Here is a 12,811-nt window from a genome sequence, read left to right on the forward strand (position 1 = left end):
GGAGGCGGAATTGACACAGAGGCGAGCGGACGGCACCCAACACACTTAAATTCGCATCCCCCTCGCCTTTCAGGCTTGAAATTGCATCCAGCAGATAGAGGGATGGCAGGTATTGTTTCCCGGAGAGCCAAAGACCAGGCGAGAGCCTGAACACCAAATACCAAGTGCTGAGCATGAACCAGCTTATGCCGAGCCCTCCCACCACCTTTCTTAACCACCGCATCATAACCTCGATCCTCGAACGCCATAACTGCTCGTTGCAGTCGAGCCAACAACTTGGACGGAACATTGAATGAATTCCTGTGTTAACCCTGCCATTTATTCCCTGGCGGCGATCTGGCATTGAATGCCAGCACTACACCTGAGGCAGCACATGACTAGCATGTGGCTCCTCGTTGCCTCCCGTCGTGTCACCCGCATCCGGGGAATTGTTTTTAATTTATTATTTATATTGATTTTCTTTATTTATTTAGTTTTTTTTTAAATAACAAATTAAAAACATAAATTTGTAAATTTGTTATTTAAGTTGAGATTTTTTTTAAGTTGAAAATCAACAAATTTTTTATTAAAACCTAATAAGGAAAAATTCTAAAAAATAAATTATAAAAGAAAGGATATATAGATATATTCTGCCAAAATTCATCTTTTATCGGCCATTATTCACTCAAAACCAGTGGACGAGTCGGAGATCAAGGGCAGCGTTGGCGGTCGCCTTACCAAATTCACAGTGAGTATCATGGTGAGGAGTGGAATGAGGCCGTGCTTCATGGTGAGTAGCAGCAATATCGTCAGCACAACCAATTGATTTTTTTACCACTCAAACCTGAAATCTCCTCAGAATCCCGGCTGCCGTGGCCTTCATCTGCATGTACACCATGTTTTTTTTCGAACACACCCTCGCCATGAATGAAACCTTTTATATTCTTGAAGCTCAAGCTGATGCTACGCAGTGCAAGAATCAGACCCAAATATGCAAGGGCATTGTCATCCTCCATGGTGTAAGATAATGAAATGAATTCAAGTTTGGGAACATTTCGATATAGAATAGCTAAAGCATCAGAAGTGACTCTTGTATTACTTAGGTTAAGATGTTTTAAATTTGCTCCAATTTCGGCCACTGAGTTCATGGATGAGTTTGTCACTCCAGTGCAGTTGATATCTAAGCACTCAAGCCTCTTCATACCAGCAAGGAAAGATACATTGTTAATAGATGATCGAGACAGATCCAGAAAAGTCAAATTTCGAGCATGAAGTCTAGAAAGCACACGGTAGGCATCTATGAAACTTGCCCCAGAGAAGTGTAGCGTCACTAATGATGTTTCAGGTTCTTCCAATCCATCAAGAATAGATTCAATGGTACAATTGCTCATGTTTAAAGATGTAAGAGAAACTAATGCTGGAAGTTGAGTGACATTTGTCCATGCCAAATTCAGGCAATTCAATTTAGGTAATGTTTTAAGGAGAATAGCCCCTTCATTTGAAACCTTGCTACCCCACATAACTAATTGGTGTAACTGAGTCAGAACTTGCAATGAAGAAACCACCAAGTCTGTGACTGGTAAGCCACCCAGGTCTAAGGACATAAGAGATGTGAGAACAGAGAGCCGAGCCACTCCATCTACCTTTATTCCAGTCTCTGAAATACTCAAGATTTTCAAGTTCGAAAGAGAGAGAAGATGCTCTAAACCTACATTAGTCACCCTAGAACATCTTGACAAATCCAATTCTTCCAAGGTTGTAATTCCAGCGAGATTCCAGAGTGCAGAATTGTTCACCGCCTTGCAGTCTGCTAGGTTTGCAAGGTGCAAATGGCGATAAGCTCCCAAATATGCCAACCATTCTACGTCAACAAAGATTTCTCCCTTCAAATTCACCTCTTCCACACTCTGTTGAAAGACCTCGAGTAGCGGCGGTGCAAGTAAGCGGCGTTTGAGCAGGAAATTGATAATCAGGCCTACAAGATGATTTTGCATTCTTTCCAATTTCCGCTTCTGTCTCCACCATACTTCCACAGTCTCCTTACTTTTACAAGCTGCATCTATTCACATCTGCACCAATCTGCCATAATCCTTATCTCCACTACTTTGTTTCCCTCCACTTGTCATTTTCCTTCTGCTCCACAAGGATATATCTCGTTTCCTTCTACTGCTGCGTCAAGGTTTTCTTCCGAATTGAATCTCACATAAATCATACATATAAAACACAAACTCGTATAAACTTATATAAATAAGAATGTATGGCATCATATGTCTTGATGGTTTTGAACGAATGCTCAATGGATTAATCACTGGCAACAAGTTGCTTGAAATTTTTATAATTGTTCTTACTTTTCTTATTATTCGAAGAACTTCCTTGTACATCACTTACACTTCCTTGTACAGCCTTGGAATTTCACTTGTTGTTGCAGATCCGACATTGGAGATCTGCGGATTCGACACTATTTCATCAACAAAAGCTTGTGCATAATCGTTTCTGAAATGATGGAAGGGGATCGAAATGTCGTCCTGGAATGCCTCGTCTAACAGGCTGCCGACCCATTGTTGTTCTTCCAAAGGGAAACTGAACAGGGTATCGTCCAGAAACTCTTCCAGATCGACCGATTCTTGCTGCGATTGCAACTAGACTCGTAAGCAAAAATGTTTCACAACCGTAGAGCTCACAACCGCCGGCAGTAATGATGGAGATATATTCCTTGTCAGCCCAGATATGGAGGGCAATCTCCCACCACTCGCAATGTCAATAGCTGGATTGCCTCCCTGAAAACTCAATCATCAAGGTGCATGGGCAGATTAATTTCCTTTTCACATTCAACGAGATGATTTGGTTGAGGGGCACGCTAAGCCTCGTTTTTATTTGAAATGGCGGTTCCAACATAGACCCTCAAATGAAACCAAAGATAATCACGTCGTAGGTTCGATGGAAAATGATAAGTGTTCAGTGGAAGATCAATGCAGAATTCTCTGAAAGGAAATCAATAGAACCGTATAATCTGAGAATGCCCCATCGACAGTACATCGAGAGGTGTCAAAATTTCATGGCACAATTCTGTAAACAGAAAATGCAAACCCTCATCGGTTAAATTCCACATAGCAGATGTCGTATTTTAGGTACAACCCATCGCTGTGCACCACGTAGTCACTGGCAAAATCGTAGGCATTCAAGACCACGTAGTCGTTTTTAATAATAATGAAATTCGAAACCACTTGCTACTGCCTCGGTGTTATAGACATTTTTGTGCCTTACAGCATGAAGCATGAAATGTCAATAATCTAAGGGATCCAAAGTCCCTAAACATGTTGTTCCTACCCCTAGAGGAACAAGGTTAGCAAACCACAGCACTGAAAATCAGTTCTCCACCTGAAAACACTAAAAAAGAAGCTATTTCTGGATCATGTCAACTGCTCCACTGAGCATCTGTGTTGAATGTCAACTGCTCCACTCTGTACCTGCGCTGAATGTCAAATCTAATGAAGGCTACCTACGCTGGGCGAGATTGGCCAAGTGGCACAGTCATTCTGCAAGGTGTCAAATGCCCAGGAAGCTTCCAAAATGACACTTGGGTCAAGGAATTCGTCTTGTGATGAGTAAGAGGGTCTTGATCTCCAAGTGGAAGCAAGAATCTCCAAGTGGACTCAAGAACTGAAGTATAACTGAAGTGGGAGAGGACACTAGTCAGCTTCATGCCAGCCTCAAGCTGACTCATCCTTTCTCCAAATCTCCTATATATAGAGCTCTCTCATGAGGTCTAAGGAGGCTGGAATTTTGTGAATGTAAGGAAGTGTTGTTGGTTTGTGCATAGAACTATTGGGTGATTGCTTTGAAGGAGGTGAAGAGGAGATTTCTTTCTGCTGGGAGGTGTTGCTGGATTGGGCCTCTTATGGTTGTAACACTCTCAGAACTTTACTTCTTCCATTAATAAAGCATTTGAGGTTCTTCTATATGCATGTGTCTTAATGGTGTATTGATGCTTGTATATTTGATTTATTCTAATCCTTGAATCAATTATGGATGTATGCTTCTTGTAGTTTCCCTTTCTTGTGCTTTTGCAGGACCTTTGTGTAGCTGGGCCAGTGAAAGAGCAAGGAGCTGGGAGCAAGCGGCAAAGAGGGAAGATTGGATCAACCATTAGCGGAAGACAACAGTTAGTGGATCTCCTTCTCCTCTCTCTTACATCTCTTAAAGAAGTAATCTTGAATAGTTTTGTATTCAGTTGTTGCTGAGGTACTATCACCCTTAGAGTGGGATAGGGTCATTCCGTATTGGATACTTTTCCCTACAACAAATTGGCGACTCCGCTAGGGATCGTATCTTGTTGGTTGTTTGTGTTTCTTGCTATTCATTTCATAAACAAAGGGAGTACCGAATCGAACTGTGTTTGAATCCTTCAAATACAAAGTAGAGGGCAGCTACTCTAGCTCAGTTTCTGGGCAAGTTTATGATTTGAAGAGCTGATCTACAAAGACTCTAATAAGCTCTTAGTGATAGCTTTTCATCCTCCTTGTCATCCCTTAGTGTGTCCTTGACTGATAGCTTCTGATTTGATCAAAAACTGTGAATTTTTGAGCAATCTGTGACCCAGAAACCAAGAGAAACGAAAGTTTCGTTCTTCAGTGCAGGCTGTACAAAGGCTGTTTGCATTTCAGCGCAATTCCCGAAGGGGCTACCTGCGCTGAAGGTCAAACAGGCAGTGTTCCACCTGCGCTGGACCAGTCCTGCCTTGTGCTGCTGGGGTTTCCTGTTGTTTCTTGCCTTGTTTTCACTCTATTTTTTTGTTGTTTGTTACCAGTCAGTGGGCCTATCTGAAACCAACTTTCCTTGTCACTATTCCGCCTCAGTTGTATAAAGAAACTGTGTTTGTTCTTTGTGTATTTCTTGCATCATTTACAGTTTCCCATAATGAAAGTGAACTAGTCTTGCTGTGGCCTCTTAGATCTAGACCTGTGATAAAGTGTCGTTTTGATCTTAAGAGTTAGTTTGTTTGTTGTTCATAGCTGATTGAGCTTTTTCTTTCATCATTTGGTTTGAGTTTATATATTTCTAGTGTCGAAACAAGTAAATCTTAAGGTGTCTTTTGATTTTGGACAAGCTTGTTTGCTTTCACTTGAAATTGAATTCAAAATTATACAACAGCTTTCTTTTTGCATTTCACCAACATTAAGAAAGAGAAAAGAAATACTTGCATTGTGCATGTGCATTATGACAGTTTGCATGTTGATTTAGGAAAAAGTGCATTAGTGTGTGCTCTATGATCTGTGTGAAAAGATGTTGTCTTTCTTTTCCCTCGGTAGTTAAGATTTTCAAAGTTGAAAGATTGAAAAGCTTTCTTATCATCTTAGACTGCATTTAGGAGTGTTACTATACATCTCGTGGTGATCCATAAAGGCAAACTGCTAAACAAGATCAACATTAAAATGAATTGAATTTACATAACAACGCATTGAAACATAACGCAAACACATAGAGGTCTAAGCTAGAGACGTGTTCCGGCGTCGTTAAACGTGATATCTTAGCGTTGAGTGGTTGGGTGATTCCTCCACGGTGAAGCGATAAGTATCAATACGGACTTGTGCTCCCACGTACTGTCGCGTATATATTGGGAGACCCCTATAGGAATAAAGCCTTTATCCAATAGGAAACTGTGTCGGCCGCCCTACTGATCGCAATGCAGTGAACACAGCATTCACGAAGATCGACCACCCGTACCGTAAAACGTATTCTGTGGTTTTGCGAAAGGTTTGGCACACCCTCTGCCTAGAACTCCAGAGCAGTTTCTTTTGGCCTTTTTCAAACTCTATAACTGAAAAAGTCCATCTGAGCATTTGTCACTTCGGGCTTGTTAAAACATCGAAGGAGACTAGAGTCATCTTTAGCTTTTTCTCGACTCTTAAAAAGTGAAAAAGCAAGTTGTGTCTAAGCGTCGTTATAAAATTTATTTTAAATGGAACATAATCACCTCCTATTCCCGCGTTGATCTTAAAGTTGAGAACATGGAACGCCCCAACCAAGGAACTCCACATGATGGAAATCCTAGTCCATTCTCCTCTTGGGGAGAAGTTGGTGCGCCCCACATGGCCACATTGTCGCTTCCAGGACTGACAATTGGCCTGCCTATTTGGCTATTCTCAACTAATGTAGTTCAGACCACCATGGTTCCTGAGCAGTCGAGTCAACAGTTAGATCAGTCTAGAGCTGCCCACCAGCCTTCTACTTCTTATAACTCTTCCTCTAATCCTTCATCTTCACAAGGTAGGGCTGGCAAAAGCCAAGCTCCCATGGAGAAGAAGGAGAAGAAGAAGAAGGAGAAGAAGAAGAAGGAGCCTAAGGCGACTGGGGGCAAGCAAAAGACATCTGACAAAAATCCACACACAGCACAGACCGGGCCTAAATCGCCATGTGTCATATGTAAAGGAGACCACTTCCATAGAGATTGTCCCTGTATTCCCCGGATACTAAGGGACTGGTCCCCTCGGTTGCACAATTCGGGAGCGTCAACCTCTGATAGTCAGGTTGAATGCTTACCGTCAACCAGCGAAAGTGAAGGTTCAAGACGAAGAGGGGGAGTAAGATCCCCCTGCAGACTGTGTGAAGGCGGTCACGCCATCCATCGTTGTCCCTTCTTAGACGAAGCGAAGAGAGTTTTGGAAGATCGTCCGGTTTCACCGGTAATGCTTCCTCCTGGATACAAAAAACTCGTGCCGAGTCCTTCGTTGGTTGAAAATACAGTTGGCCTGCTCAAGTGGTCAACTGAAGCGTCAGTCATTGAAAATGAACCTACTAAATCCAAACCAGACGAAAGTATAAAGGTCGATACGGCAGTTGACTCGGTTCTTCCTTCAGAGGTTTCATCCTTAAATGACACCGTCACTGAAGATTCATCTTCAAATGACACCCTCACTGAAGAGAATAAGGATGACACCATCCAGATTCTTTTCATCAACACAGATTCTGATGAGCATCAGGGCAATGCGCCCATTCCTTTATCGCAGGAAGGAACATCGTCAGGATCGTATCCGGCCGTGTATTCGGTCCCACCACCAAGCAACCTGGTTGTGTCCTTTGATTGGAACCAACTAGGCAGACCCCAGTTACCAGCCAGTATACCATTCAGAATCATAGTCCAAATTTACAGAATGATAATGGCTGGAACTATCATTGATGAAGGGGCATCTGTGAGTATCCTTTCCTCTATTGCTTGGAAAGCACTGGGTTCCTCGGCGCTTTTGCCTGAGATAAGAAATCTCTCGGGTTTTGATAAAGGAACCAGTCGACCATTAGGGATCCTCCCCAATGTGCCTCTTACATTGAAAGGGAAGACCGTTCAAATGAACGTGATGGTCGTTCAAGGACCCTAGGATTATAACCTACTCCTTGGACGAGACTATATATATTGCATGGAGGCAATAGTCTCCTCACTCTTTAGAGTAATGTGTTTTCCACACGAAGGAATAATGGTCAAGCTCGTAGACCAACTTTCATTTATGGGATCACGCATCGCAAATAGTCAAATACCAACCCTCAATGGTCTATTCACCCAAGAAATGTCTCCACCCCCAGTCCTCCTTCCCGATGAATGCGAGTGATTCGGAAAGACGAGACTGGAACCCAGGGGGCATGCATCCTGGTCTGCTTCGGGCAGAAGAAACCCTGGGTATAAGGTAGAATTTCAGCGAAAGAATATGACTAGTCCGTACCCCGTCCGAAAGAAGGAAGAGGGGTTGTTCTGGAACAGGATTCTTTTGTTAAGGTTACTTGTTTGACAAAGGTCATTCACCATTGTCCACTTCAGTAGACAGTGCCGAGGAGATGTTTTCGTTTGATGGTGTTAACAAAACAATCTTTGGGTAACCAGAAAGAGGCAAGCCTCACCCTTTAAAACAAATGTTTTATCGGATAAGTAGGGGCAGCCTTGAAATTATACCTTACACCTGGGGGCATGCAACCTTTTGGAGTGCAAGCAAGGGACGACTATTTATTTTTTAAATTTTTAGGTCCTCCCTTTAAACCTGTAGGTCTAACCCTTTAAACTCGTAGGATTAGCCGTTTCCAAACTTGCATAAAGAAAGAATATGAGGAGCATAGCTTCGTGAGATAAAGCTCCATAAAAAATAGCTATCTCACAAGAGACATTTCTTATCTTATGACTGGTATAATCGAGCAGTTTTACCGCGGAATTTATGCTCGTTAAAAAATAGAAAAGCGAGATCCGAGCAGTTTTAGCGTCATAGTTCATGCTCGTTAAAAAATAAACATAAGCTTTTGAGCAGTGTTGTGGCGCATTCGAGCTCTTTAAAAAATGAACCCAGTACCGGTAAATAACCATTGTGATCGTAAATTTATTAGCCATAAAAGCCTTGGTCGTATTTGCACCCGCCACCTCCATTTCATTTGGCCAATCGTTCACCTCCATATGATTGTTTACCCATTTTGAGGAACAGCTGCGAAGAGTGATTTCACTTAGCCATCCTTGTGACACTGCCGTGATTGGAAAATTCCAACCTGTACCTGGAATCTGCTGCTATCCCTGTTTATCACTCATTCCTCAAAAGACGAGTCTTCTTTGAGCTCTTTTCATCTGACTCGTAAAATATGAAAAGTTTGCCGAGTTTTGGCCTTCCAGCTCGTTAAAAGGACCGGAAGAGCTATCCCTCCTCTAGATTTTAATCTTTTTGGACTTGAGGGATTATTGCACAAAAAGGTCGAGAGCTTGTTTTATTCGGCTCGTTAAAGTAATCGAAAACTCATCCCTTCTGTATTGTTTTATACTTTTTCAGACTTAAGGGATTAGATGACGAAAAAGGAATTTTGGAGTTAACTTTCTGTACCTTTTCAGACTCTCTAAAAATGAAAAGGACCGAGTTTTCCTTGTCGTTAGACTCGTTAAAATGATTAAATAGCGACAAACTTGTCTTTAGACGAGAACGAGTTTCCCTATCGCTAGGCTCGTTAAAACATAGCGATGGGCTTGCCCGAAGGGCAGGTTATAGAACAAGCATATGTTATCCTCCTCAAGCTTGACAAAAATAAAGAGGTACTGGTCAGAAATGACTGGGGAAAAATTGGGAGAACCTCAAAGCTTTAATGGTAGCAAGTCGCTCTTGAACATGACACTTTGTCCTCCGTATCACATCGAGTTGGGTTGTTTCATTCACCGGTCTCGTCACCATGGTCCTCGCCAAACCATCCACATTTGGGGTAATGCTACCGATCCATCACATCAGTGTCGTTATATGTTCAAGAGATGTTGTTCAGAAAGAGTCAACCGTGTCCCATCCACTGCCATACATTATCCTTCATCCACCCATGATCGCCACCCTGAATCATATTTCACAGATTGTTTTCACCTCCATTAAAATCATTAGCTCCGTTCCGTGTCACTGATGTGGGATTCATTAAGGCCCTCCTTTGACGGATCGCTTCTTGTCGACTTCAGCTCATTATCCAAGAAGTTTATCTAGGAACAACCCCCTCAGTACTTTGAAGCATGCATGCCTCAATGGCAAGTTTCTCACTTCCGGCGACAGGTATACATTAATGACCTTCGACCAGAAGATTTTGCGTGGTGTTCGACGCCAAGTCCTTTATTCACACCATGTGAATTGTACTGCAGTACCTTGAGGGTCATTGTCATTATTGGTGATTCCTCTCGCGCTTGTTAACGGTTTACATTATTGACCGGTAATCAAGCGATGTCTTTCCATGTTCGACTTCAGCACAATTCTCACATGGATCGACTTGTACTTAGAGTGAAGATCGAACGAGTTTGAAGACCCCGGATCTAGTTTCATCCATCCGGGCTACAATATATATTCAGGAAATATAAAGACATTTGTTATGTACATCATTGCAGCAGATGATCATCCTACTCAAAGGATGATAATTTCAGCAGAGAATTATTAGTCTACCATCAGACGATCATCTGTTCTATGTACTAAAATGAATTTATAAAGCTGAGCATGGGAATGCCCGCCTCAGCTAGATCATGAAATCAGAATGAAAAATAATGTATTGTATTGTACTTTGTTACAGGGCACCTCTCAGCGATTGAATGAACTTCGGATCCTCCTGATAAAGCATTTCACCCGATAAACGGCCTCATACTTTAGGGGGCAACTGTTATAGACATTTTTGTGCCTTACAGCATGAAGCATGAAATGTCAATAATCTAAGGGATCCAAAGTCCCTAAACATGTTGTTCCTACCCCTAGAGGAACAAGGTCAGCAAACCACAGCACTGGAAATCAGTTCTCCACATGAAAACACTCAAAAACAAGCTATTTCTGGATCATGTCAACTGCTCCACTGAGCATCTGCGCTGAATGTCAACTGCTCCACTCTGTACCTGCGCTGAATGTCAAATCTAATGAAGGCTACCTGCGCTAGGCGAGATTGGCCAAGTGGCACAGTCATTCTGCAAGGTGTCAAATGCCCAGGAAGCTTCCAAAATGACACTTGGGTCAAGGAATTCGCCTTGTGATGAGTAAGAGGGTCTTGATCTCCAAGTGGAAGCAAGAATCTCCAAGTGGACTCAAGAACTGAAGTATAACTGAAGTGGGAGAGGACACTAGTCAGCTTCATGCCAGCCTCAAGCTGACTCATCCTTTCTCCAAATCTCCTATATATAGAGCTCTCTCATGAGGTCTAAGGAGGCTGGAATTTTGTGAATGTAAGGAAGTGCTGTTGGTTTGTGCATAGAACTATTGGGTGATTGCTTTGAAGGAGGTGAAGAGGAGATTTCTTTCTGCTGGGAGGTGTTGCTGGATTGGGCCTCTTATGGTTGTAACACTCTCAGAACTTTACTTCTTCCATTAATAAAGCATTTGAGGTTCTTCTATATGCATGTGTCTTAATGGTGTATTGATGCTTGTATATTTGATTTATTCTAATCCTTGAATCAATTATGGATGTATGCTTCTTGTAGTTTCCCTTTCTTGTGCTTTTGCAGGACCTTTGTGTAGCTGGGCCAGTGAAAGAGCAAGGAGCTGGGAGCAAGCGGCAAAGAGGGAAGATTGGATCAACCATTAGCGGAAGACAACGATTAGTGGATCTCCTTCTCCTCTCTCTTACATCTCATAAAGAAGTAATCTTGAATAGTTTTGTATTCAGTTGTTGCTGAGGTACTATCACCCTTAGAGTGGGATAGGGTCATTCCGTATTGGATACTTTTCCCTACAACACTCGGTCACGGCAGCTTCCTCACAAAATCCTCTGAAGTTAATGAAAATCCTTGTTTTCTTCACAAAATCAAGAGAAAATAACGTAGATCCCAAATTTTCAGGAAGAAATCCTGATGTTTCTAGCGATGTGATCGCAGGAGGAAGTGGATAAATCAGTTTCGGGACTACTTACAAGGTCCCTGCCAAGAAATAGGATTGCACCTGCTTTATTTTCCATCAATTACACATTCATGTGCTCGTACAATGAGCTGTAGATGACGAATTCAGCAACGAAATGATGATTTTGATGTATTTCCTCTTCTCCGCAGGATTCGACCTGCGGACCTTCCGGATCAACTCGAGAACAACCATCTGCAACAAATCACCCCATTTCGGCACGGCCTCCAGGTTCTAAATAAGGTAACCGATCGCACTCTCCTGAGCGCAATTGAACAACATCAAGAACGCATTTTGCTTTGCAGACAAATCCTGCTCTGTCGCCAGGGCCGTTTCTATCATCTCTGGCACATCGACAAGCAGCTGCTCTCCCTGCGGCAACTTGTATATAGCCATTACCGCCAAAATAGCATTCCGCCTAATGTAAGGATGGCGATGCTCTAGATTAGGTCAAAATAGAGGGTACCAAGGGCTCAATCAGCTTGCTCTCTTCTAACCTAGACAGAAACCTGAGGGTAACCCCCTTGATGTATTCATTGGGATGCTGCAAATTATTTCGGAGGTTTTGGCAAATGAGGATCATTTCAGCCAGGACCTTGCCATTGGTATCAGTTTTCTCAACGATCTCCAAATACAGGAGGAGCAATTTCTGTATCGTATGGTCTTCTGAGGGAAGAACATATCTGACTATGGTGATGAAGAGCTGCGGGAGAGTGTCTCCGTTCAAGAGGAGCATTATGGCCTTCTTTAGAGCCTCGATCTTGCGCTCGACGTCATTGCCGTCCAGGGATTCTTTGATCTCGTTCGCCATGGCCGGGTTCCCCTTGTCGAAGTGGATCAGCAGACTGCATGATTTCTCCATTTTGTCTAAGAAGAATTGCCGGCGCACTGGATGGATTGGGGGCCTTTTTGGTCAAATATGGAAATGGCAGTTTGGAAAATCGGTCTTAGATTCAGATGGATATCCACAATGTGAAACGCATGATGTACCCAATAATCCAAGGCCTCGACTAGCCTCATGTGCAAAATCGCAAGGAAAATCAGCTCTCTTGCGTTCCACGCAGGCATGTCACGGAGAAATGATGCGCCGCAATAGCCATGAATGCCTGCAACAAGATAAAATTGTCCCAGTGTCATTCTCGGTCCATTTGATCGAATTCAATGGTTTTTATTTAATGTTTTGCATTTTTTATATATATTTTTTTAAATATCTAAAAAACAAAAAACAAAAATGGTTAAATTCTTTTTTTTAGTTTTTTTTTTAAATATCTAAAAAAACAACAAACAAACAAAAAATGGTTAATTTTTTTTTTTTTTTATTTTTTTTATTAATGTTTTGCATTTTTTTTAAATATCTAAAAAAACAAAAAAAGTTAATTTTTTTAAATATCTAAAAAAACAAAAACAAAGAAAATGGTTAAATTTTTTTTTCTTTAATAATAATATGTGTATATTTGATACATATATTATTATTATTTTAT

The 12,811-nt window shown here is 41.9% G+C and overlaps 1 protein-coding gene across 1 annotated transcript; it reads right to left on the minus strand.

Annotated features, from left to right (window-relative positions):
• Positions 1-788: 788 nt before the first annotated feature.
• LOC149142093 (uncharacterized) lies at positions 789-11,726 on the minus strand. Its single transcript, XM_089451405.1, has 3 exons — positions 11,579-11,726; positions 1,747-2,038; positions 789-1,569 (listed from the first exon to the last, which is right to left on the minus strand). Exons 1-3 carry the CDS (start codon positions 11,724-11,726, stop codon positions 789-791), a joined length of 1,221 nt encoding a protein of 406 aa, XP_089307531.1.
• Between the last annotated feature and the right edge of the window lie 1,085 nt (positions 11,727-12,811).

The sequence above is a fragment of the Pinus tabuliformis genome, chromosome X, assembly GCF_031772625.1.
Source record: "Pinus tabuliformis cultivar Carrire ecotype Pingquan chromosome X, CPIR1, whole genome shotgun sequence".
Classification (NCBI taxonomy): Eukaryota; Viridiplantae; Streptophyta; class Pinopsida; order Pinales; family Pinaceae; genus Pinus; species Pinus tabuliformis.